Source organism: Anopheles coluzzii, chromosome 3 (genome assembly GCF_943734685.1).
Source record: "Anopheles coluzzii chromosome 3, AcolN3, whole genome shotgun sequence".
NCBI classification, from domain to species: Eukaryota; Metazoa; Arthropoda; class Insecta; order Diptera; family Culicidae; genus Anopheles; species Anopheles coluzzii.
Window position 1 is genome coordinate 30,851,746 of NC_064671.1, and position 23,159 is coordinate 30,874,904.

Below are 23,159 nucleotides of genomic sequence, written 5' to 3' on the forward strand. Positions count from 1 at the left end.
GAAAAAAAGAAGGTATGCCCGATGCTCTTCCCGGGGTGAGCATCCGGGGCCGATGTGAGGGTTGAATTATTTCATTAGACCTCAAAATCAAAACGCTTCAGCCGTCAGGGTGAAGGGTAGGGTCTAGAAGGGCCGTCCTAGCATGAGGTCATGGGTGCGATGGGTGCGCGAATGCCATTCCCTGCTGGCTTAATTATAGACGTACGTTGTCGGCTACGCTCAGCCGCTGGGTGAAGAACCCAACTCTCTCTCTCGCAACTCTGGGAGGAGCAAACACCGTGGACGTCTTTGCTTTTTGGGGCGTTGATTTGACTTGTGTAAGCGTCGGAATGTGTCTCAGACTCGGACACAAAGCTTGGCAAGGTGAGAACCGACCGGAACATTGACTCCCAACGTCAGGAGTCGAGTATGGCAGGAAGTCCTGCGGGCACTGTGGGGACAGAGTCAGATCACCGCCCATCGAAAAACGGGGCATTCCTTCACATTTCTGGAGGTTGGCCAGAGCGTGGCGCGATGACTTCGCGGGGTGCACCTGTGGGAACTGGGCCCGTTTCCACGGTGGACCTTGTGTCTAAGGAGTTGTTTGTAAGGTTCTCAAAGAGCGGACTACGAGCATGTTTTCGCTTCGCGAATTACTTAGTTTTGCCAATATTTAATTTGCTCTGGAACAATAAGACAAATCCTTGCTGTTGGGAAACAAATTTCTTTTTGTTTGAAATCAGAAATTAAACAATAGGCATACAGAGAGTGCATGCATAAACAGGGCTATTGTTAGTTGGATAGGATTTGGAATAAGGGGAAACGTAAGAATTGGGCATATAAATTCAAACCATTAATAACTTGTGAATTTTGGATTTTTTTAATGTAATGAGGCTGGATAAAATAAACTCCTCAGGAACATAAAAATATAAAAATATTAATCCATTTTTCATCTATTTTTAGATCGTTTTTTTCTCTAGTTTGCTCTTCTTTATCTACTTTTTTTGCTTATTTGCTATATTTTAAAAACATCATTCATTTATTAATATGTTTAATAAAAACATTATCATGTGTTTGTCCTTCTTTAACCTTACTACACAAGAAATTTCAATAATAAGTCTTCTAAATTCATTCCAAAATGCTCTTCCGGCATATGAAACAAACACAATTACCTGCCGAGCAGGGTTTTGGAACTGTTTAACCCATGGCCTACTATCAGCATGGGAGTAAGGTGGAAATTCACATCCAATAGAGCAAAGGAAGCAGGAACAAAAAGCTTTCTTCACGCACACAAAAACACACACACGCAAAGCTAACAAAATCGAGTGTCCCGAATAAACGTGAATAGGAAATTCGGAACTCGCTTCGAAAAACACGGCCCGGCCGGAGGAAAACGATTCGATTCCCTGCAACACACACACCCGCAGGATGTATACATACAGAAGACAGAGCAGGCAGAACATAAGGCAGCACGGCATGAAAGCGAAAAAGATCAATTATCCTGGACAAATATTTGCCGGTGCGCGCTACCGCGGCATCATTTTGCTCCCGCAGCAGGCGATGCGATGGAAGGGCACGCTGCGGAACAACCTTCCACCATCCAGATCTCAGTATGCGCTGTGGCCTCTGGGCAGCAAAATACCCTGTTCTACCCCCGGTGGATCGATTCCGGAATTGTTGTTGGTTTGTTTGCTTTGATGTTTGTGAGTGTCTGTGTATCTCTTTTGGCCTTTGAATGGGCCACCGCGCGCGCATGAGCCCCGAAACTCGACTCGGAAGTTCTTTACCGTATTGTGCTCCATTTTGCTGCTGCTGCTGCTGCTGCTCTTGCTGGTCTGGCAGCGATGTGCGTTTAATTGTTGCCCAAGAAAAGTGACACTCAATCGGGCCCGGCGTTTTACCATTTCGAAACGCACTGACTATTTGCGTTGCGGATTTGATGTCACCAAGCCATGCCACGGAACGCCACACGGCTCATGATTCTCGCTCATGGGTGAAATTGTTTGCGGAAAAGCTTACCTGTGTCATCGCGGTTACACGGGGAGGGAAACATGGAGAATCTCCCGAGGAAACCGGTACAGGACAAGTTTCAGTTGCACTCAACACTGGTGAGGGGGTGATATTCGATGCATCCGCTGGTGTGGTTTCGCTGTCCCAAAACGTTTTGGTCGGTCGGTTACACTTTGTCACCACATCATTTCGAGGGTTTCCGCGAGCAAACACACACGCGCGCGCGGGGAACGTGTGTCACAACTAGTCACAAGAAGATAAAAAACTGTCAAACTTTAGGCAGCGCATACTATGTTTACTTTTGATTGTAATCGCTAAGGATGGGCTCGTGTCCTTTTGTGTTTGTACGACGGCGGGCCCGACAGTGTGCAACTATTAGCTTGTGTGACATTGTAAGTAGGAATGGAAGTCGTAGAAAGAGAACATTTGCGAGGCTTCCAGGCAATAACTTACATGTTAAAAGCATGTCCAACAATATGTAAAATCGCACCATTTTCTTCCAAAAGTACCAGGTTGCAACCTTGAATCCTAATCCTCTCTTTTTTTTCTCTCTCTCATTAGCTACCAGAATCGGAGGTCCCATAGGATGTATTACACGCCAAAACATGATTTTCACGAAGCGATAATGAGCCCGGAACAAGCAAACCATTGATTGGCGCAGTAGCTTCCGTTGGGTTCGGGCGGTTTCTTTTGGCGTGAGAACAAGTTCCAGACGATTGTACTACACGCACCACAGGGATCCTGCTGACCTGAGTTGAGTGAGATTTCCTTTTAAACAAAAACCTGTATTAACAATACCACTTCCTCGATTGTTTGCACTGATATATTGGCAAATGCAAATATTGTTAATCCCTGTGGTCACCAACACGACAATACACGCATACACACACAAAACTGCATTTCTTTTGCCTGGAATTCCTTCCCATTTTCTTTGGGCATTCGGTAGCATCATCGGTCACAGCAGGATAATTCGACTTAATTATGTCGTTAATGCTATTCTCCACCCACTCATTAACGCGTGGCTTTGGTCTCTTAAGGGTTCAAAGGACAGAAGAACGAACGGTTCACAAATGCTGTTTTTGTGTGCTCCTTCCATCCTTCTGGGGTAGGGAGTGACGCTTTCAATAACTCGGACCATGATGATCCCTTTGGGATAAGAGGGCATGCAGATACAAGGCATGCGACTTGCCGCTTTCTTTCCCTGTTTTGATGAGCATGGTTTTGCATGTATCTCTTCTGTACGGTGGCAAAACCAAGGAATAAGGTTTCACGTTGGTTTTGGTCGGCCAACGCAAAGAATCGGGTAGGATGAGTTGTGTGATAATCCGTTAAGTGGGAATCTGTTTTGCAAATATGGTGCATTTAAACAACTACAGACAGGTTCGACAAGACGTTATGAGTTCTGATATTGAGGAATTCATGCGGAAACACGTTCTATTGCCAGAAATGTTGACGTGTTTTTGTTTTTGTTTTGGTGTAGCTCTGCCAGCTCTATCTAGCTCTCTAAGATCAATGTAACTCCACGCGCTCTTCGAAGTTCTTTTATGCTGTGCCCTCCATGTAGTTTCACGCACTGTAAATGCATGTAGCTCCTAACTATTCTAACTATTTTCAGTTCAATCCCCACAATATAGCTCCGTAAACTCGAAAGCAACTCCACACGCTCAATCTACATCTCTCAATCTACTGGTGTAACCGCCATGTAGCTCCGTAGCTCAGATTAGCCCAGACGCTCACTACAGCTCGGTCAATCGACCTCTTTTCGCTCATTGTAGCTCTGTAAGCTCAAAGTAACTCCACACCCGCTCCAAACACTTAATACACATTGAAATTTATTGTAAATGCTTATTTCACATTAATTGTTATTTATTTTTTATTTGTTTTTCTGATATTTTCTTTGTCGTTGAAATAAAGTTTCATAGCATACAAAATCAAGTTTTACGCTCTTACACGGTTGTCCAAGTCACTTTCGAATGTGCACATAATTTTTCATCGCTTTCAAGATGTTTTTCAACAGCTGCCAAATGGTGTATTTGCTTCAAAATGAAATTTCAGCTTCTACACATGAATTTCAACACATCACAAAGAACTGTCAAACTCAATTCAGCTTGAATCGTGTTGAAAATCATGCTGAAGAAATTAATAATTATTGTGATGGAAATGAAACATCAAATTCATGTGGATTAACATGTTGTACGTGGTGAATAACAATGTTTACATTCGAAAGTGACTTAGAAATCCTCGTATTGCTCGATTATAATTTATGCCACTTTACTCGTGCTTTTGTTTGCTTTTCTGGATGTATTTGGTCTGCATTTCCACCTACAAAAAAATGAATAAAAACTCGACAACGATACGTCATTATTAACTTATATCAATCAATGCAGGTCTTATTCATACACCTCTCAAGGTTCAACGTGTCTTAAACCGTCTTGCGTAAACATTATTATGGAAAAACGCGATCCCTTCTCCACACTGCATTCATTCCATAAACAGATGCGAATCAATATGCAATACAGCAATGTGCAGTTCAGTATTTACACCTCTTGAAACCTATCCCCATCCAATACACCATATCCTTTCAATCCAGTGTGGGCTGTGGGTCTGTTTATCAATATCGCTTTTCCGAGTATCACACTTTCAATATCTCCTATGCACACCCACATCCCGCCCAACCCCAGCCCAAGTTGCCGACCCGGACACAATTTCACAATTATCTCGCAGTTTTGCTCTTCGGATAATTGCAACACACATGACACGGTACCGGGATGTGCGAACAAAACCCCGCGCACGAATATTCGTTAGCGCCCGGCTGGCGTCCCTAATGAAACAATCATTTTCTTATTAATATTTATGATCGCCACACAAATTTGCACACTTCCACAAATTCGTATTTACACGGCAGCGTTCGCGTTCTTTCCCGGACGCTTCGAAGCAGCAGCAGCAGCAGGGGAGCAGCACAAGAAGGACCCCCTGAGCTATACCGTGGCACAAAGCCCACCCACCCATCCCCACCCTGGGGACATTCATACTTTCAAAATGTAGGAAGAAAAAGGGGTGCACAAAACCTGGCATGGCGTTTTTGTCCCCCCCAAACCCGGCGCGAAACGAACCAGAGATGGATTTGAAGCAATGAATACTAAAGTGGAAATAATTGCACCGGTACACAAAAAGAAAACATCCCCCCCTCCTTCCTCTTCTTCTCACACCGGTTGGGCGGACACGCTTTTCTTTCACCAGTCGGAGCAGTCGCTGTCCGCTGCCGATCTCCCATTTGCGTGAAAATCTCCATCGCGCAGGTGAAAATGGCGAGAAAAAAGCGTCCCCACGGCGCCCCTGAATACAATCCTCTGCCGTCGCCTACTGCTTGATGCTGTGTGTGTGTGTGTTTGTGTTGTTGAGGATAATAAAGATGCACACAAACACACACACACACACATACATTCCCCCACCACACGGTGGTACGGCGTCGGCTACTGCGACCAGTTTTTCCCCTATTTCATTTCCCAGCTTGTGGAATTTCTGTGTGTATGTTTTTGCAGAATTATCCCGTACCGGTCGGTGGCAGCTGGCAGCTTGTTTCGCTTTTTTTGTGTGTTTTTGAGTGGGTGTGTGTGTTTGTAACTGTTAGATAAGCGTGGTATAAGTGATGAGCTCCCGCTTTCTCACTCGCTTCCTCGCGTGCCTTCCCGCAAGCGGATGAGCGGATCAACATTCCATCAATGAGGTGGGTTTTTCCTGTTTGTTTCAATAACGCACCGCTTCGGGGTAGGGAAAATCGTTTGTGCGGGCGAAAAAGGAGGAATAAAATCGTATTCACAGTGGCAAAGGCAGACAGACACATTCATCATTTGTATGATGGCCCAGTCGCGGTTTTGATAACAAAAAAAAACAACAACTACATCACGCCATTGCAGCAAGATTAAGCAAAGGGAAGGATGGAGCAAAAGCATTAAGCCGTAACACTAAGGAATTAAAACAGACTACCACTAACGGTAAAAAGGAGACGTTAGTGTGTGGCAACGGATGCGAAATTAATATGTGTACGCCTGTATGAAGAAAGGATGCGTTAAAAATGTGGTTCATTTAATATTGAAGAAATGATTTCTGCTCCTGTTGCCTTTTCCACGTGTCGAGGCGAGAAAATCACGTCATTAGAAGAGGTGCGCGAATAAGCGAATATTTTTGTATTTGTTTATTTATTTATTTTTATTTGTTTTAGTGTAGTTTGCTTCATTTGTTAGCTTCAAATCTCGCAAAGACAGTTCATACCAAATTAAGGCAGCATAAACATCTCCAGGCCAGCTTGAGAATATTCGATTTTTATGTTGAACATTATAAATCCATACTTATCTCTGAAATGTTTATTAATAATTAATCCATAAATATCAACATTCCATTTTTTGGAGTGTTTATATTGCAATCACCGTCTTAATCTGACCGGCTCGACTTCCGCCAAGTATCAATTAATCAACGCAAAATGGAAACACACAAACACACGCCAAAGCGCGATAAGCACCGCAGAAATACGCATCAGCAGTATACGCAAAATGTTGCTGCTGCGCTCCGAAAAGAAGTCAAAACCGAAATTGTTGCGATCAATCCAAGCACTCCAAAGGCAAACCAACGTTACCAGCGTTACATATCGCTCTCGTATGCTCTCTCACTCTCTTTATCTCTGTTTGATTGTGTTCCTTTCCCGCTCCTTCCCAGCGGGAAAATGCTCGGGCCCAGGTTTGGGTGGTTAATAATTTTCCCGACTATTCTCCCCCTCGCCAAAAAGGCGGAAGAGGGGAGTGGGTGGACCTGACAAGGACATACCCGCGTTGCGATTTATGAATTATGAAGCACACGCTAGGTGTCTCTTTCTCTCACTCTTATACGCGCTCTCTCTCTCTCTTTCTATTCCCTCTTTTTTTGATAATTTTGATTTGAGGAAAATGGAAGCCATACATCAGGTAAAGCAAAGAGCACATCGGTGCGGGGAAAATCTGGAAAATTCCCCCTCCTTACCCATGTATCATCTGCGTTCCGCGTGGGCGTGGTGTAGCTGCTGGTCGTCGTCGTCGTCGTCGTCGTTGACTTTTCGGGGCAGATTGTTTCCATAAGCTTTCCCGGCACATATTTTGGCACGGAATTTTCACGGCACGCTCATGGGCTTGGTATTTGTGTCTGTTTGTGAGTGTGTAGAGGATCCTATTTACCCACTATGGACCGATGTACGATATTAATATCGGTGGAAACATGTTGTTGGGCAAAAGTGGCTTTAAATTGCACCTTCAAATATTTGCAGTTAATAATTTTATTATCAATTTCGATACTTTGAAAAGCTTTTCAGGCACGTAATTTGTATTTATTTGAAAAATTCTTCTGATAAAACAAATCCTCATTTTTAAACTCACTCTTGGAAGATATGCTTTTCAGCTTGCTTAAAGTTACACAAGCTAAAAAAACACCCATCCTCAAACCACTTCAGATGAAGAGAACCAAACTCTCTGAAGGACATTGAAGGACTTTTTCCTAGAAGTCCGTCCGAGTCCGATGCATCTTGCCATTTTTTGCCTTTACCAGTATTTCCACCCACCAAACAAAACATACATTGGCCAAATCCGTTCCTTTCACCCATCCGCACGATGGAAAAGCTCAAGTGGGGTTGGTCTGGCAGTTCTTGTTTTGTTAATAATTACATTGCGAGCAATGCAGTTGTTTGATTGTTACGTTTTTACGCTGGTCCAAAAGAAAGCATTCTTCCTCCCATACTAATGACTAATGATGCAATTGTACATTACAGTACAATGTGAAAGCAACAACTTTCAGCGCATTTGTGCGTTTCTTTGGCTTGCGAGTCCAACAAAAAAAAGAAACCTCGAATTAACGTTCCCTCCCTCACCGAACTGTACCGATCGGTTCCGCTCAAAGGCACGGGAGGACACAGATCCCTTCGCAATGAAGGATAATCCACCTTTCGTTACGGGATCTAGCGGCAAACAAAAAAGAGGAAAGATCGAGCCTTTTTCGCATTCCTGCCTGCCTGCATTTAGCTTCGGTTCAGTGGCCAAGCCTGTTTGGAAGTTGCGCTGCATCGATCAAGCGCATCGTGTCCGGGACGCTAAACACCTCCTGGAGCTGGACCAAAACCGTGGCTGTAACTTCAGGTGGTTCCCTCCAGCAGAAGAAGAAAGAGAAGAAAGGGTCTTCACCTTTCTTCTTCTTTGTGCCGCCTTCACCATCTTGCGCGTGCACCGAAGTATCGTGTTACTCTTGCGCGCCGAAGAAGTTTTCCCTGCACGCCTGCCGACATTGACTCCTTCTTCAGAAGTCCTGTTTTGTGGCACAGTGTTTTGGCAACAGATTAATCTGTTGAGCTTGGGGTTTTGTTTTCATCGGGAGTTTTTTTTTTTTTTTTGGTTGACCGATGTAAACCAAAACATGGACCATCTGACCTTTGACACGGTACTGAACGTTTCCAGTTAACTTGCAAGCTAATTACATTAGGTTCGGTAGCGAACTTTCAGCTGCAAGTTGGTTGGTTTTGTGGGAGGATGGCAAAATTGTTTCTTAATTCAGAGTTTGATTCAGCGTACCTACTTACGCAAAACTTAACCTCTTCTCTTTTCTTTTAGTAATTAATTGAATTGAAGCTTTTTACGCAGTATTTGTTTTGCAGTATCTTTTGTCAATCGATGTACAATGCAGCTGTTTGATGAATTAAAGATAAGCAGAAGATGGTATTTGATACAAGAATTCAGGAGCTGTTTTGTAAGTATTTTTGAGAGGATAAAAATATAAGAATATATTCATACCTTATGGTAAATATATTCTTATGTTTATTTCCTTTCAAAAATTCTAACAAAATAACTCCTGAATTCTTGGCCTCGAAGACGATCTGAGCTTATTTGTTATGCTATGCATAATTTGGTGCCGTGACCAGGATAAAGAGCTATTTGACCCCTAGGAAAACCATAAAGCGATGTTAAATAACTAAAATAACTTTATATAACTGGTATTTTCGAACCATTAGATATAATTCTTAAGTCGTTAGGCGTCATACTAATGACGCTTCGCTGTATATTTCCTCTCGTGTGACTGCGCGATTAAACTGTATGGATCCGTGCGGTAAGATGAATTCTTAGGTGACAGTTAACAACAATGGGGTCTTTTCCGTTTTATGTTCGTAGGCTGAAATTTCAGCCTGTCAGCTGTTTACATTGTATAGAAGTTTTCGAGCAGCTATGTAAGTGGGTATAACATACAGGTGGGCTTATTCCAAGGAGTATGAATTTAGAAGGCTGATTTGTATCGCTTTTGCTTCTGAATGAAGATTTTAAGAGTGTTTTATGTATTCGTCAAGCCTCTAGAAAGCTCGTTTGAGCAAAAGTTTTCACCCGTCCTGTGAAAAAGTGATGTTCGAATTCGGTTATAAAAACATGATATGAGACCACTTGGACTACATACACTTTGATTCTATATTCCATCACCTGATCTCATTAATGCACCTTGGGATAAATGTAAATAACACCGTGTTTTCGAACAGGTACTCGAATGTAATTCTAGCGAATCTCTGAAAATTTAAGGCTAGTTTTGTAAGTGGTTTTGTATGGAGTGTTTACATGATTTCAGCCTCCAACTGTCAAACTCCATACAAAAAACTAACTAGAATCGTGAAGGGTGCCAATATTGGTCAAAGGATACTATGGTTTTCCAGTGGTTTCATGGATACTTCAAACCAACTTGGATACTTTATAGAGATTTCTTCATCTTCTCCTTTTTTGGCACAACAACCGTTGTCGGTCAAGGCCTGCCTGTACCCACTTAGTGAAGTGAGCTTGGCTTTCAGTGACTTATTGTTACCATAGCAGGATAGTCAGTCCTACGTATGGGGGCACGGTCTATTCGGGGCTTGAACCCATGACGGGCATGTTGTTAAGTCGTACGAGTTGACAAATCTACCACCAGATCGGTGATTTCAATGTATGGAGATTTCACTCTATTGAAAACAGGGTGATAACATATGATTTCAGTTTCAAAATATTCAATGGATATAGCAAATTTTCAAAACATCGTTCTACCTTATAAAATGTTCTTTCGTACAGTAGTCTTACCTTATCAATGATAAATTTTATTTGAATTTAAATTCATTTTTATTAATTGACGTATGTTTTGCTCTAACAGCTAGTGAAAGTCCCGTGAAAGAATCATCCTGCAAACCCATCCACAGTGCATCTTCGAAACCACTGCTCAAGACACTAATCACCTTTCATTGCAAATCCTTCAACTTCAAACAGAAAATAATGATAATAGTAATAGAAAAGGAACACCAACCCATCGTGCCTTTTTTTCATCATTATTCACGCGAGAGAAATCGATGAGAAGCCCGCCGTTCCTCGCTCCATCCACCTTGCATTGAGCATGACATCAATGACCACCATCAAACCGTTCGATTAGCCATCAAACGAAAGGGAAGAGGGAACAAATGAAAAAAGCAAATAGCGAATGACACAGAACAACAACGAGAACTACAACAACAACAACAAAACACAAAGAATAGGGCCCGAGAGGCGTGAAGAAGCGGTCCGCTTCCTCCTTGAGGAGTTGTGAGTCTATTTTCCTCAGAATTTTGCTTCCCTCGTTTGCCATTGATTATCGACTGAAGAAGCTGCTGCCGGACTCCCGGAGGTAGGAGAACTTCATCACGCACACTTGATTTTTTTCCCAGAGTGCTTGCAGAGGGTCCCATCTCGCGCCACCCGGCAAACGCACTAACGAACCAAGCGTCCGTCGCCACTTTACATGCCTTTGATTTCGCTCTCCGCCAAACACCGCGCACTCGAATCGAAACGGAATCGAACATCCTCGCCCAGATCATAATCATCCATCGCACAAGGAAATTATGATCTGGCGAGGATGAGACTGCGGCACCGTAGAAGCTGTAAAAAAAGGCACATAAATCACATTCAACAGCTGAAGCAATCATTATTTGCCACCCCAGAGAGGACATCCCGAAGGTTTTTGACGGCTCATTGAGGGGGGGGGGGAACTTCCTCCTCTAGCAAGCACACAACAATCGACATCAAAGCAAGTGGTATATTGTAATTAATATCGCTTCCGCCATCTACCCGAAACAGCGATGCACTCGCTGGTAAACATCGCATCGCAGTGTGCTGTGGCGACGATGATCTGTGCTCTGCAGTTGTCAACCCGTTGCACTTGTTGGTCTGCTAACGAATTGTTTGCACTTTCTGCTATTTTTTTTTCTCTGTATGCGCGCGATGTTTATTTAACCAATCTCTTCACCATTCTCTCAATATGTTGCACAAAAATAATGTTTTTTTTCCTTCTAACGATATCCTCTTGATGTGCATAAAATAATAATAATAACGATAATCATACTCATAATCATCTCCGAACTTCGCCGAAGTCCAACACACACACACACACAAACACTCGGTGGATCCAAGTGTGCTGGAAAAATAACTGATGCTTTTAAATTTCCATATTTTCCTACCCCCTCCTTCTTCCAAACGTTCCAAAACTCGGTTGGTGAGTGGCATCACTCACGCCCTCCAACACACGGTGGACGTCCTGCGGTGCTCGAGTGTGTGTCATTCAGTTGCGCCAACGGAGAGAGCGATAGATAGGCGAGCGACGACGAGCGCGCATCCTTTGCGTGCGTTTGCGCTTCCCCTTCTTCCCCGTCAGCTGCGCGTTTGAGTGGTTTCGGCTAGTATTTGCATTTTACTTTGATCTTTACGCTCAAGCATTTTTAACTGATGTCGTTTTTTTTCTCTCTCGAGCGAGTGAGCACTCTTGCCACAACTCCAACTTCCTACTTTTAAAATGCCATCCCGTCGGGGGGAGTCAGTGAGTGCAAATAAAGCGCACGAAATGTGGCGCTCGAAAAATGCAGTGGCGAACCCAATCTACCCCCCCCCCCCCTCCCCCCACAAAAGTCAAACAGTATTATCAAATGAAATCTCGGACCGATCAGGGGGGAGTAGTGTAGTTTTGTGGCTTTTTGTTGAGGGCCGAGATCACGGGACGTACGTTGCGTACGTTGGATTGCACCTGAGCAGCAGTGTTTCTTTAATTTGATCGTGAGGAACTGATACGGCATCGTTTCATGTGGTCTTTGAAGAAAGTTGTACTTACATATACACACACACGCGCACACGAGATTGCTCGGTTGTGATAGCGAAGAGGTCGCGTTTGAAGTTTTGCTAGTGATCAAACGCAAGTGGTTCAAAGTGTTGCTGGCCAGGTAGCATGTTTAACCGCTGAAATGTCACGAGACTGTTAAAGGATTCGGTCTGTGGTTTCATCAGAACATTCATCCAATGTTCAAAGCTTTAAGAAATTAAGCCAAATGCATTGTTTGCATAATTTTTGTTTGCAAAAATCGTGATCGCAAAATTCTTGGTCGCAAACTTCTTGGTCGCAAAATTCATGGTCGCAAAATTCTTGGTCGCAAAATTCAGGGTCGCAAAATACATGGTCGCAAAAATCATGGTCGCATAATTCTTGGTCTCAAAAATCTTGGTCGCATAAATCTTGATCGCAAAAATCTTGGTTGTATAATTCTTGGTCGCAAAAAGCTTGGACGCAAAATTTTTAGTCGCAAAATTCTTTGTCGCAAAATTCATGATCGCAATAATCTTGGTCGCATAATTCTTGTTCGCATAAATCTTGGTCGCATTATTCTTGTTCGCAAAATTCTTGCTCACAAAATTTATGATCGCAAAATTCTTGGTCGCAAAAACCTTGGTCGCAAAAATCTTGGTCGCAAAATTCATGATCACAAAAATCTTGGTCGCATAATTGTTGATCGCATAATTGTTCAAATGTTACTTCATATAATCTATCATGGGTAGTTTGGATGACATTCAGCACATGATCAGTATAGTTGAAATAGGGTTTAATTGCTTCAAGATGAAGCTTAACATGTTTTTTTCTTTAGGACCTCGTTTACGACAAATATTACATATATTGTACATGGACCGCCACCCTAAAACCAGATACCTCATATTTGCAGTTGGACAGTTGGTATAAACTCTGTATCACGATACTGTCTTTACACATCGATGGGGATTCTTTTTAACAATGCTCCTGCTAAAGATTGGGCTGATAGTTAAATCATTCCTGGGAAATGCATCATTAGGTCCACGGAAAGCCAGACAATCGCCATTTCTTAACAAAATAGTCAGTAATGAACACTATTGTGGTGACATTGGAAGTTTAATTACAAATTAAAGGTATTTTACTGAGAATAGACATATAATTTGTACGGAAAGAATAATAGATGCTCTCATAGATTAAAAGCTAAATTGAAGTCCTTCCAAAGTCTGCCCACTCATGATAGAATGAATTCGTTGCTACTTCTACCAAACCATTTACTAGGCTTATTCGGTTCTTGTTAAATTCACCAACATTTTCAAACTACGTCTTTACAATCCCACACCTTCCACGACGAATTTCGGAACACTGCTTCGCTGCCACTCCTTGTCCATGTCCACTTCCACCTAGCTACGCGGTTGAATTGGTGCAAGAGCGCATATGATTCCAATTAAACGCAACCTTTGTCAATTCTCGCCTCACCCGATCGGGTGACAACGTTCGCATCCCACCCAACCGAGCATCCCCGTTTGTCTTTTGTACTTTGCCGGCAATCCCTGGGAACTTCTGCACGATGCACGATGTATTGTCTCTACGACGACGACCTCAACGTCGGCCGGAAATCGGTCCACCTGGCAACCAAGCCGTCCAGCAGAAGCAGGAGATATGTACGCCTCGCACACATCTAAATGGAAAATGGACATACTTACCGGCCTTTCGGCACCGCACTGGGGAGGGTGCGAGTTTCAATGTCCACGCTGCACTGCACGCAGTACCGTTGTCGTCATCGTCGTCGTCGTCGTCGTCATCGAAGTGAAGTGAACAATGGGCGCGTAAGCTGGCATGAATGTTGCAAGAACCTTCCACCATCGATCCTGCCGTGCCTCATACATCCCTCGGAGCAACCCCCGGCAAAGGAATGAGCGCATTTCGTCCATATAATCCGCCCATTCACCGGTGGTGTTGAACCGTGCGATGTAATTCCGTAAATGTTTCCCCCACCTCTCCCCCCCCCTACACCACCCATCTCCGTTGACGAGGGAAATTTGTGCACAAGGAATCAACCCGTGGCCGTTCGGGAAAACGGAGTGAAAGGAAAGCCCTCGGTGGTGCTGTTGAGCGCGCTCGATAGTAGGTGTGAAATATTTCAATTATTTTCAATCGAATCCAGTGTTTGCGGGACGTTGCTGTTGATCTGTCGTCGCTTTGCGGAAGATGAAATTAATGCCGCATTATGCCGCGCGGCCCAGGTGAGCACCGGATCCGGTCGGGCGTTTATAATGCTCTAACAATCCGTAGCTTCCCCAACCCCGTGAAACGAAGGGTAAACTAGGTGACAGTTAAAAAGAAAACTGTGTTTTCCTCGGTCCAATGCTATCTGCACGATGCGCTGTGGGTAGCTGGATTAATAATTGCACCTGTGAACCGGTGCACGTGGCAATTAAAAAATGTGCGCGTGAGTGTAAAAATGCGTGTACGGATCGTTTGCACGGGTGTGAAAAGGCGACATGGTTGATACATTTTTATCCCCCCCCCCCCGTGAGGATGGATGTGGAGGGTGTATTGAATACAGTTTCGTTTCTAAAAGGATAAATTGGATTGAACGGTATCTCGTTAGCTAGTTGTTAAGGATCGAAATTATGGAAGCAACTGCAGTTTTTAAATTTCAAACTTTAGGACAATGATTTAAATTATATCCTAGCCTTGGATATAATTTATTATCTATTAACAATTGCTTGAAGAAAGAGGCGAATCAGGCCAATAGGCTCAAAGTCTCTATAAAAATATAGAAAAAAAAATTGCTTTAAGTATGTTCAATTGTATTTTGCCTAGATAATCAAATTTTTAGTGAATAATGAGCTATATAATTTAATATATAGTGGCAAATTAACTCTACTCATGCAAAATATTTTTATTCTTCACAAATAAATTAATGTTATCCTCTGTCAGTTACTTTATCCATGTATCCAGTAGATTCTTTCTCGTATTATCTACACAAATGTATGGTATTCAAACCATATAAATGTATGGTTTTTGGCGTTCTTAATGTCGTTTCTTAATGTTTTTTATAAAAAAAGAAAATGTTCGTTATTACATTCACAATCGTCAGTTAAAATAACTTTGATATTTGATTATTTTTGGTATAAAGTTACATCAAACAATTTAAGACAGTGGCCACAGTGGCTCGTTGTGCATAAATATAACAGACGCCAAGTCACAGTTTTTGATTTAATTATAAAATAAATTAACAAAATGTATTGACTTTATACAAATTAACAAGCATTGAACAAAAGTTAATTCATAATTAGAAAAGAGTAAATGCTATTCAAAGACTGGTGGTATCCCTTCTAATTCGATATAAAAAATTCCACATAAAGGGTTTTCCAAGCCACTTCAATGTTGAAAGTGAAAATTTCAACCCCGTTAAACTAATGCTGAAGGCTGCACGGGTGATTTCAACTCCGAAAAGCCAGTTCAATACAAAAAGTTTTGTTTTCAAAATCGTAACACTATTTGTCAATATCGGTATAAGCCATTTCAATCTGTCAGTTTGGCGGGCTCTCGATACTATGGGATAGAAGGAATTGAAATACGTCAAAATGTTCAGTGTGTTTTGAACTGGCTTTCCAGAATTGAAATCGCCCGATCAGCCTTCAGCATTCGTTTAACGTGGTTGAAATATTCAGTACCAACATTGAAGTGGCTTGGAAAACCCTGTAAAACCACATTTGTCACGTCAAATTTGTTTGGTCGCAATCAAAGGAGCACAGGCGAAATGGTGAACTTTCTAGTGTCCGTCGTACTTAGATGGCCTACTCAGTAATCCAAACATCATTTGCAATAGTACGGCTTGATTGGCACTAGATGGCGCTGTTAGCTAAGCGTTTGAATGGACGTACAACAAATCCAGAAATTGTTATTAACCATGTAATAATCATTTAGGAAGTAAAACGAATTGTTCATTGCGTTAATTACAACATAAAATTCGAAACTAGTCCATTAAAGGTCTATTTAAAGGAGTACATTTGGATAAAATTACTAAAATTATTCAATATTCGTCAGAAGATAAGAATCCCTTTATGATACAAGTTGCAAACGTTATATTCATTCTAATCGATTAAATTCGATTAGATACTGATACTGTTCTTCATTTTCTAGGATTTTTTTAACCCAAAAACTATCATTTCCCTGCTATACTTTTCCTCAAATCCTCAGCACAGCTTCCGACAAGCAAACAAACACATTGCACTACATTTCACGCTTCGTTCGTTTAATCTCTCTCACCGCTACCTTCGCAAATAAATATATATATATGATAACAATCAAACAATTAACGAACGGCAAACATGTTGCTTGCTTACATTACTTACCAAAAACCATTCCGGAACAACAATTTGCTCCGCAAGAAGAAAAAAAACCGCACCTAAGCTGTGAAAAAACGTCCTTCCACGAAAACCGGAGAAGATCGCTGATGATCACCCGGACACAGATCATCCTCCCGGCGGCGGTTAGCTTCTTGCTGCAGGATATCCTGTCCCGTATGCGGTTTGTTTTCATCTTCTCTGTTCCTTACACGGTCACAAGCAGGCAGCGGTGTTTCCACGACCACGACAACAAACTACAAACAATGGACGAATGGACACTACAAATGATCCTGGAACGCACCAACCATCTTACCGGTGTTACCGGTCAAGCGTGGCTCCAGCCCGGTCGGGTATGTACGGTGTTCGGGTGTTTTGTGCAAATATTTTGAGATAATTTTGCCGGCTTTGCTAATAGCCTCTAATGATCTTAACCATTGTGCGGTGGCCAGATTAAGATCACATAAAACAATCACAACACCAATTTACGGAACCAGCCAACCGTTTGCGGGACATGCATGCATGTGTGTGTGTGTGTGTTTCTCTGTTTGCCATGGTCCTTTGTCGGTCATCCCGTAAATCTCGTATCCCGCACCTGAACGACCGTTTTCCGAAACTCTGGAGAACTATTCTTTAGCCTGAAAAAAGGAAAGCTCAAAACGCATGCACACACAAAGGAGTGAAGGGATCTGGGAATGGAGTGTGCTTGCTTGTTTGCACTAGAAGTATGTCGCTGTCATATATCGTGTGGCTTTGTTTGGACACCAAAAAACGGGATCATGCTCGGAGCACGGTAGCAAAACGGGTGAATAGTAAACAAGCCGACTTAGGCTTTAGTTGGATTACAACCGGAATTGGACGATTTTTGGGCCCATGCCAAGGGATGGCTGGGAATTGGAATCGTTGCTTGATAATTTTAGATTAGTTGCCTAGATGACTACATGAAACATCAACTTTATGGTGAAAATAAAAACATAAAATGAAATTAAAGCAAATTTACTAAACGTTTCATAATAAGAATAAGAACAATGGTGTCTAATTAGCTCCTAAGTACTAACTACTGTGAAATCTCTCTAAGGCGAATCTTCAAGCGATCGTCAGCTTATAGAGATATTCATATTGAGGAAAACTAATGAAGGTGTTGCTACGAAGTATCTAAGAAGCTACGAGAAAAGCATGGCATCCTTTGATAAATATACAAATAAATATTGTTGTGAGCTATCATTCATCTTAAAGAATTTTGGCAGCCAAATCGCATATGCAGCTTACAGAATATTCGCCTTGAAGAGATATAAAATGTATGGAATATGACGGGACGGGGAGAGATTTCGCTGTATTAGATAGTATTAGGCTCTAATATCAAACGTTTCATACTTTTAGGTATTTTTAAACTATATGTGTGAGTAAACTATAACAATCACCATTAAACATGCTGAGAAAGCTTTAAAAATAATAAAATTACAATAATTAAATAAATAAAAAACTTTCATTGATTGTAAGAAAATAGAAACATGCTAAAAGCAATACAGCTTTTAGACAAAGCTGAAATAGATCAAATACAAATAAAAGTTGGAAACAAAATAGGGAATAGATAACAAAAAAAATAAAACAATAAAACACCAGAATACCAATATTATCACAATAACTTTTGCGACTTATTAAAAATTAAATGGTATTGAATGAAAACTTAACCCCAGATCAATCAAAGATCGCATATCAATAATTGCAAATAATAGTTTTATAGTTGTATAAAGTAGCAAATAACACCTAAAATATATTAAAAAACTGTTAGTAAGCTTCCCAATAAAGTCTGATGATCTGCCATAAAAATACATTGTATAACATGTTCACATGCATTCAACGTACATTCACATGGAACAGTGAAAGGTAATTTACAATACAAAGATTATCCCTTCCCGAACTGCAGTACATAAAACCGAGAGCGAACCTTCCTGCAAAAACAATCGCATACCAAATTTTCGAAGTTTTCAAAGAATTTACTTCCACACAGGCACTTTATCCCATGGTAATCTCCTATCCATTCGAGCAAACCTCCAACACACACGCTCACACCCTGTAAGATTACGTCAAAAGTACCGAAATCGCACCAATTACGTACGATTTTTGTGTCCCTCGCAACGAAACAAAGCAAGCCCGGTTGCATCCCTTGTCCAGCAAACAACCGCCCATTGCCACAAATGATGGTATCCATTTTGTTTCCTTTCGTTACGAACAGTAGTACCTCCTCCCGGCCTATGGTCAGCTGCATCAGCGTGAGCGCAGGAGGCGGTAATCCGATTTCAGTGTTGCAATATCCGTTCGAGCACCAGAATGTTGAACCGAAGGTTGTTGTTTCTTCTGGGAACAACCAATTGAACCCGATTGGAATGTTGTTGTAACAAATGTAAGCTGCCATGCTGCTTTCGTCCGCTTGCGTTCCATTCCTTTTACTGGTAAGGTTGCATGACTGCTGGATATTGCATTGTAATTGAAGTTTTGTGCGAGCTTTCCAAAGGCACCAAACGGGAGCTCGTTCACCACCTTTTCCCGGGAGGGCAGAAGAGAAATGCTTATTGACAAACAAATATTTCATACGGTCGTGCATCATAAATGTGTGCTAGTGTGTGTATTGTTGATTGTTATTCCGAACCCGTTGATCGATTGTGATTTATTGGTTTGTTCGCGTATTAAATTGCAAACATTCCAGCAAACGCAATCATGGCGAATACATGCTTTATTGAGTCGTTAAGAGGGGGGAAATAGGGTTTCCTTTTTTATAGACATTGGGTTTGGACCTCACCGCGTCGAATGTTCCACGAAAAGTCAATTTGTATTTGAAGGGGTTTATGCTTTGAATTTGATTTAGTGCTTATTTCTACAATCTTATAGCTAGCTATCTAATGTTTAGACTACAATTCAAGAAGATTAGAAAAGATCAATATGTATCTTAAAGAAGACATGACTCAGACTTGCATCATACATCCACTGCTAAGTAACAAAATTATAATAATTATACAAAACAGTAAGCAAAAAGCACAAAACCATAAACTTCAGATAATCATAAGATTATCTAGAACTGGAATATTTTTTGAAGTTGATAATAGCTTGTTACAATCAAACGTAAAATTTATTGACAGAGTAATGTAATGATTATGAAATAATTTAAATAAAACTGGTTTTAAGTAATCGATTGAGATAATAATGTAAGCATATTTAACGACATATAGACTAAATAATAAACTAAATTCCACATTCCACTTTACAGTACCGGATGGCAGCTAAAATAAAACAAAAAACTTTGATTAAAAAACTCTAAAATGAAGAATAAACCCCATTTTCAGAGTATAAAAAAGTAGACTAAGCGTTGAAAAAGCAAAATAAATAATAATTAATCATGAAACAATAAAACCTTAAATGATAAAAAACCAATAACAAGGTAGCATCTTCAAAAGAACAGTACCTATAACAGGGTACAATCGTGGGATAAACAGATCAGAAACACATAGAACAACATCAATAATTTCTCAACACAATTTCACAAGTAAATCAATAAATGTAGTTATGTTATTTTTCCATACTTCCATACATCCCTTACCGATGCGAATGATTTATTTAGCTCACTTCATTTACACGCGTGTGTGTGTATATGTACTTAAATATTGATAATATCGATCAACGTATTAATTCCATTAATTTACCCTCGTAAATCCTCAGATTGATAGCCTCTTTCTAATCGATCCTGCGATCCTGTCCCAAACCCTAACAAGAACATATGTCCACCCCACTACAACTACAGAGCTTAAATTCCTAACGCGGCATTATGATGACGATGACGTTGTTTCCTCTCACCTGCTTACCCACTAAAAACACACAAAATCATTCATTTTCTTCCATCCCTTTCTGCCTAGGTACGACGCATTTTAACTGGGAACGGGGCAAAGCGCTGCTTTAATCGAACTTCCCTACTCTTCCTAGAATCTGTTTTTTTTTTTGCTACCTTCAAATCACGCTGGCGTTTGTCACACACACAGACCTATTGCACACACTTCTTCGACTCTAATTCTACTACACCGAGCAGCACCATCAAAGCAACCACTCCGACTCAAAGCGCGCTTCGCCACAAGGAGAAGCGCGTGAGTAGGTGAGCGCCCTCTTACGGTGAGACCGCCGAAGCAACCGCCGTTACAGTGATGGCCGCCGTCGTTGTGTTACTACCTTGCGCTGCCGCTGCCACGGGTGACAGCCCACCGAAGCTCATGCCCGCCTGCTGGTAGTACTTCTGTCAGAACACCTTGCCGATGAATGGACTATCGGTGACGGCAGCTGCCGCTGCCAACCGTTGATGGTGCCGTCCGCTTGGCATGAGAAAGGGACTGCCGTAGTCAATGCCTCCGTTGCGCATAGCAGCCGCCGCTACGGCTGTATGATGGAGGGCGGCTAGGGAGGATGCACTCGACCAGGATACGGGCGATGTGCGGGACTGTAGCTCCGAAGGGCCAACGTGACCGTGTGGAGGGCCAACGTGAGACAGTGCGGACGCGTGCAGATGCAGTGGATGGTGCAGATGATGCGGCGGTTGTTGTTGTTGCGGTGGAGGTTGCTGAGCAGGATGAAGGTGTGCCGGAGGTGATCCGGTTCCGCTCGGAGGGCTCGACATCATCGGAGGGGCAGATGCGGACGTCACCGGGGGTGCCGGTGGGGCTGGCAAGGAAGCGTGCTGATGTACTGGCGATCGTGCCGTAAGCGGTGAACCCCGATGATGATGATGGTGATGATGCTGCTGAGGCGTACCGCAGCTTCTCGATCGCTTGTGCCCTCCGCCCATACTAACATCGTGCAGCTTGCGCATATGCTTCTTCAGATCGAAGTTCCGACAGAACCCCTTCGCACAGATCTTACACGTGAACGGCTTCTTGTCGTTGTGCGTGTGCATGTGAAACGTAAGGTTGTAGATCTGATGGAACGCCTTGTTGCAGATCGTACACTTGTACGCCTTATCGCCACTGTGCGTGAGCTTGTGGTTCTTGTAGTTGCCCTTCTGATGGAACCCCTTGCCACAGTACTCACAAATGTACGGCTTGTACCCCGCGTGGATGCGGGTGTGCGTGTTCAGCGTCGAGGAGCGATTGAACGCCTTCCCGCACGTCTGACACTTGTGCGGCTTCTCCGAGGTGTGGATGATCTTGTGCCGGCAGAGCGTCGACGCCTGCCGGAAACCCTTGCCACAGATTTTACAAATAAATGGCCGTGCACCGGTATGGACGGGCATGTGGCGGGTAAGGTTGTAGTGCGCATTGAACACCTTGCCACACTCGGGACAGGCGAACGTTTTCTGCTTAGCCGCCATTGCGGCTGCTGCTGCTGCTGCTGCGGCTGCCGATGAGGAGGAAGAACTGTTCAACGACCCATCGGGACCACTGCCGCCCGGGGAGCCACCCACCGAGCTACCGCTGGAGCTTAGTGACGAGCAGGTACTGCTGGTGGAGTGGTTCAGATTCGCACGCTTCGAGCCTGTTTTGCCGCCTGAGGTGGCGGTGGCAGCCGCCGCTGCAGCAGCAGCCGCCGCAGCAGCCGCCGCAGACAGTAGCTGATGATGACCGCCCGCATGCAGATGGCGTCCATTCATCGCACCGTGGGCACCATGGACGCTGGCACTTTGCACAACGGTCGTCGTCTGCAGGCTTGCACCCGTCGGTGGTGGCGATAGGGTAGGACTGTGAAGCCGCCCGGGCGCTCCGTAAGGGTGTAGAGCCGCCACAGCCGCCGCATGATGATGGTGATGGTGATGCTGCTGCTGGTGGTGCTGCTGATGCGTTAGGGCGGCATACTGAGCCGCTGCACACATCAACTGTCCCGGGTAGTACAGCAGCGGGTACTGACTTAGCAACTCCTGGTGCCGGTTGCTCGCCACGAACGGATGCATCGAGTTGGGCACATACTTCTTGAAGGCGGAATCGTAGGCTTCCGCAACGGAGCTGGCCGCTGTTGTCGGTGGTTCGTAGCAGGGACTAGAGCCGGCGGCTGACAACGGACTCATCGACTTTTCGTGACTGTCGTGGCGACGTTTCCGCAGCAACGAACATCCACTGCCCGGTGAAACCATCGAAAGCTCGATCGTTTCATCCTCACTCGCTACATCCACTACCGCATCTTCATCGTCCTCATCGACATCCTCCTCCAGCTCGTCCTCTTCGTCCTCTTCCTCATGCTCCTGATCATGCCGTTCCTCTTCACGATCTTCCTCCTCGTCATCCTCATGCTCCTGTCCCATAATGTTGGCGATCGAGAACTTGAGCGTGGCACCGCCGCTAGGTCGCTGAATTTTAGCGGCCGGCCGGCTGATGGTAGCTGTTGTTGTGGTGGTGTTGGTGGTGACGGGCCCATGTGGACTAGGCCCATTGTCCGCGGCGGACTCCGTGTCCGGGACGGCTCCTTCCATGGTGGGACTCTTCGCTGTCAGCGGTATTCCTGGTGGGCTACACGGTTCCTGCATGCCACGGGGACTCTGCAGAAGAAAATAGAGAAAAAAAAACAGGAGAAAAGTTAGCATTCATCTCATACGGAAAATCATTAATACACGCAGCATGATATCGTCCCATATCGTTCCAAAAAATAGATGATTGATTGAACAATCCTATACGCGTGTCCTCCCTTTTTTAACCGACGGCAATGTCCAGCGGTTGAATTCAATTTAAAACA

At 43.2% G+C, this 23,159-nt stretch overlaps 1 protein-coding gene across 2 annotated transcripts in view; it reads right to left on the bottom strand.

Moving 5' to 3' along the window:
• Positions 1-20,017: 20,017 nt before the first annotated feature.
• The window catches only part of LOC120959111 (fez family zinc finger protein erm), a 33,629-nt gene continuing 30,487 nt past the window's right edge, over positions 20,018-23,159 (bottom strand). For both annotated transcript variants that reach the window (XM_040382279.2, XM_040382280.2), the window contains exon 2: positions 20,018-22,965. In XM_040382279.2, the coding sequence (XP_040238213.2) occupies positions 20,743-22,965 (2,223 nt within the window). In that variant the 3' untranslated portion in view covers positions 20,018-20,742. The remainder of the gene's footprint in view (positions 22,966-23,159) is intronic.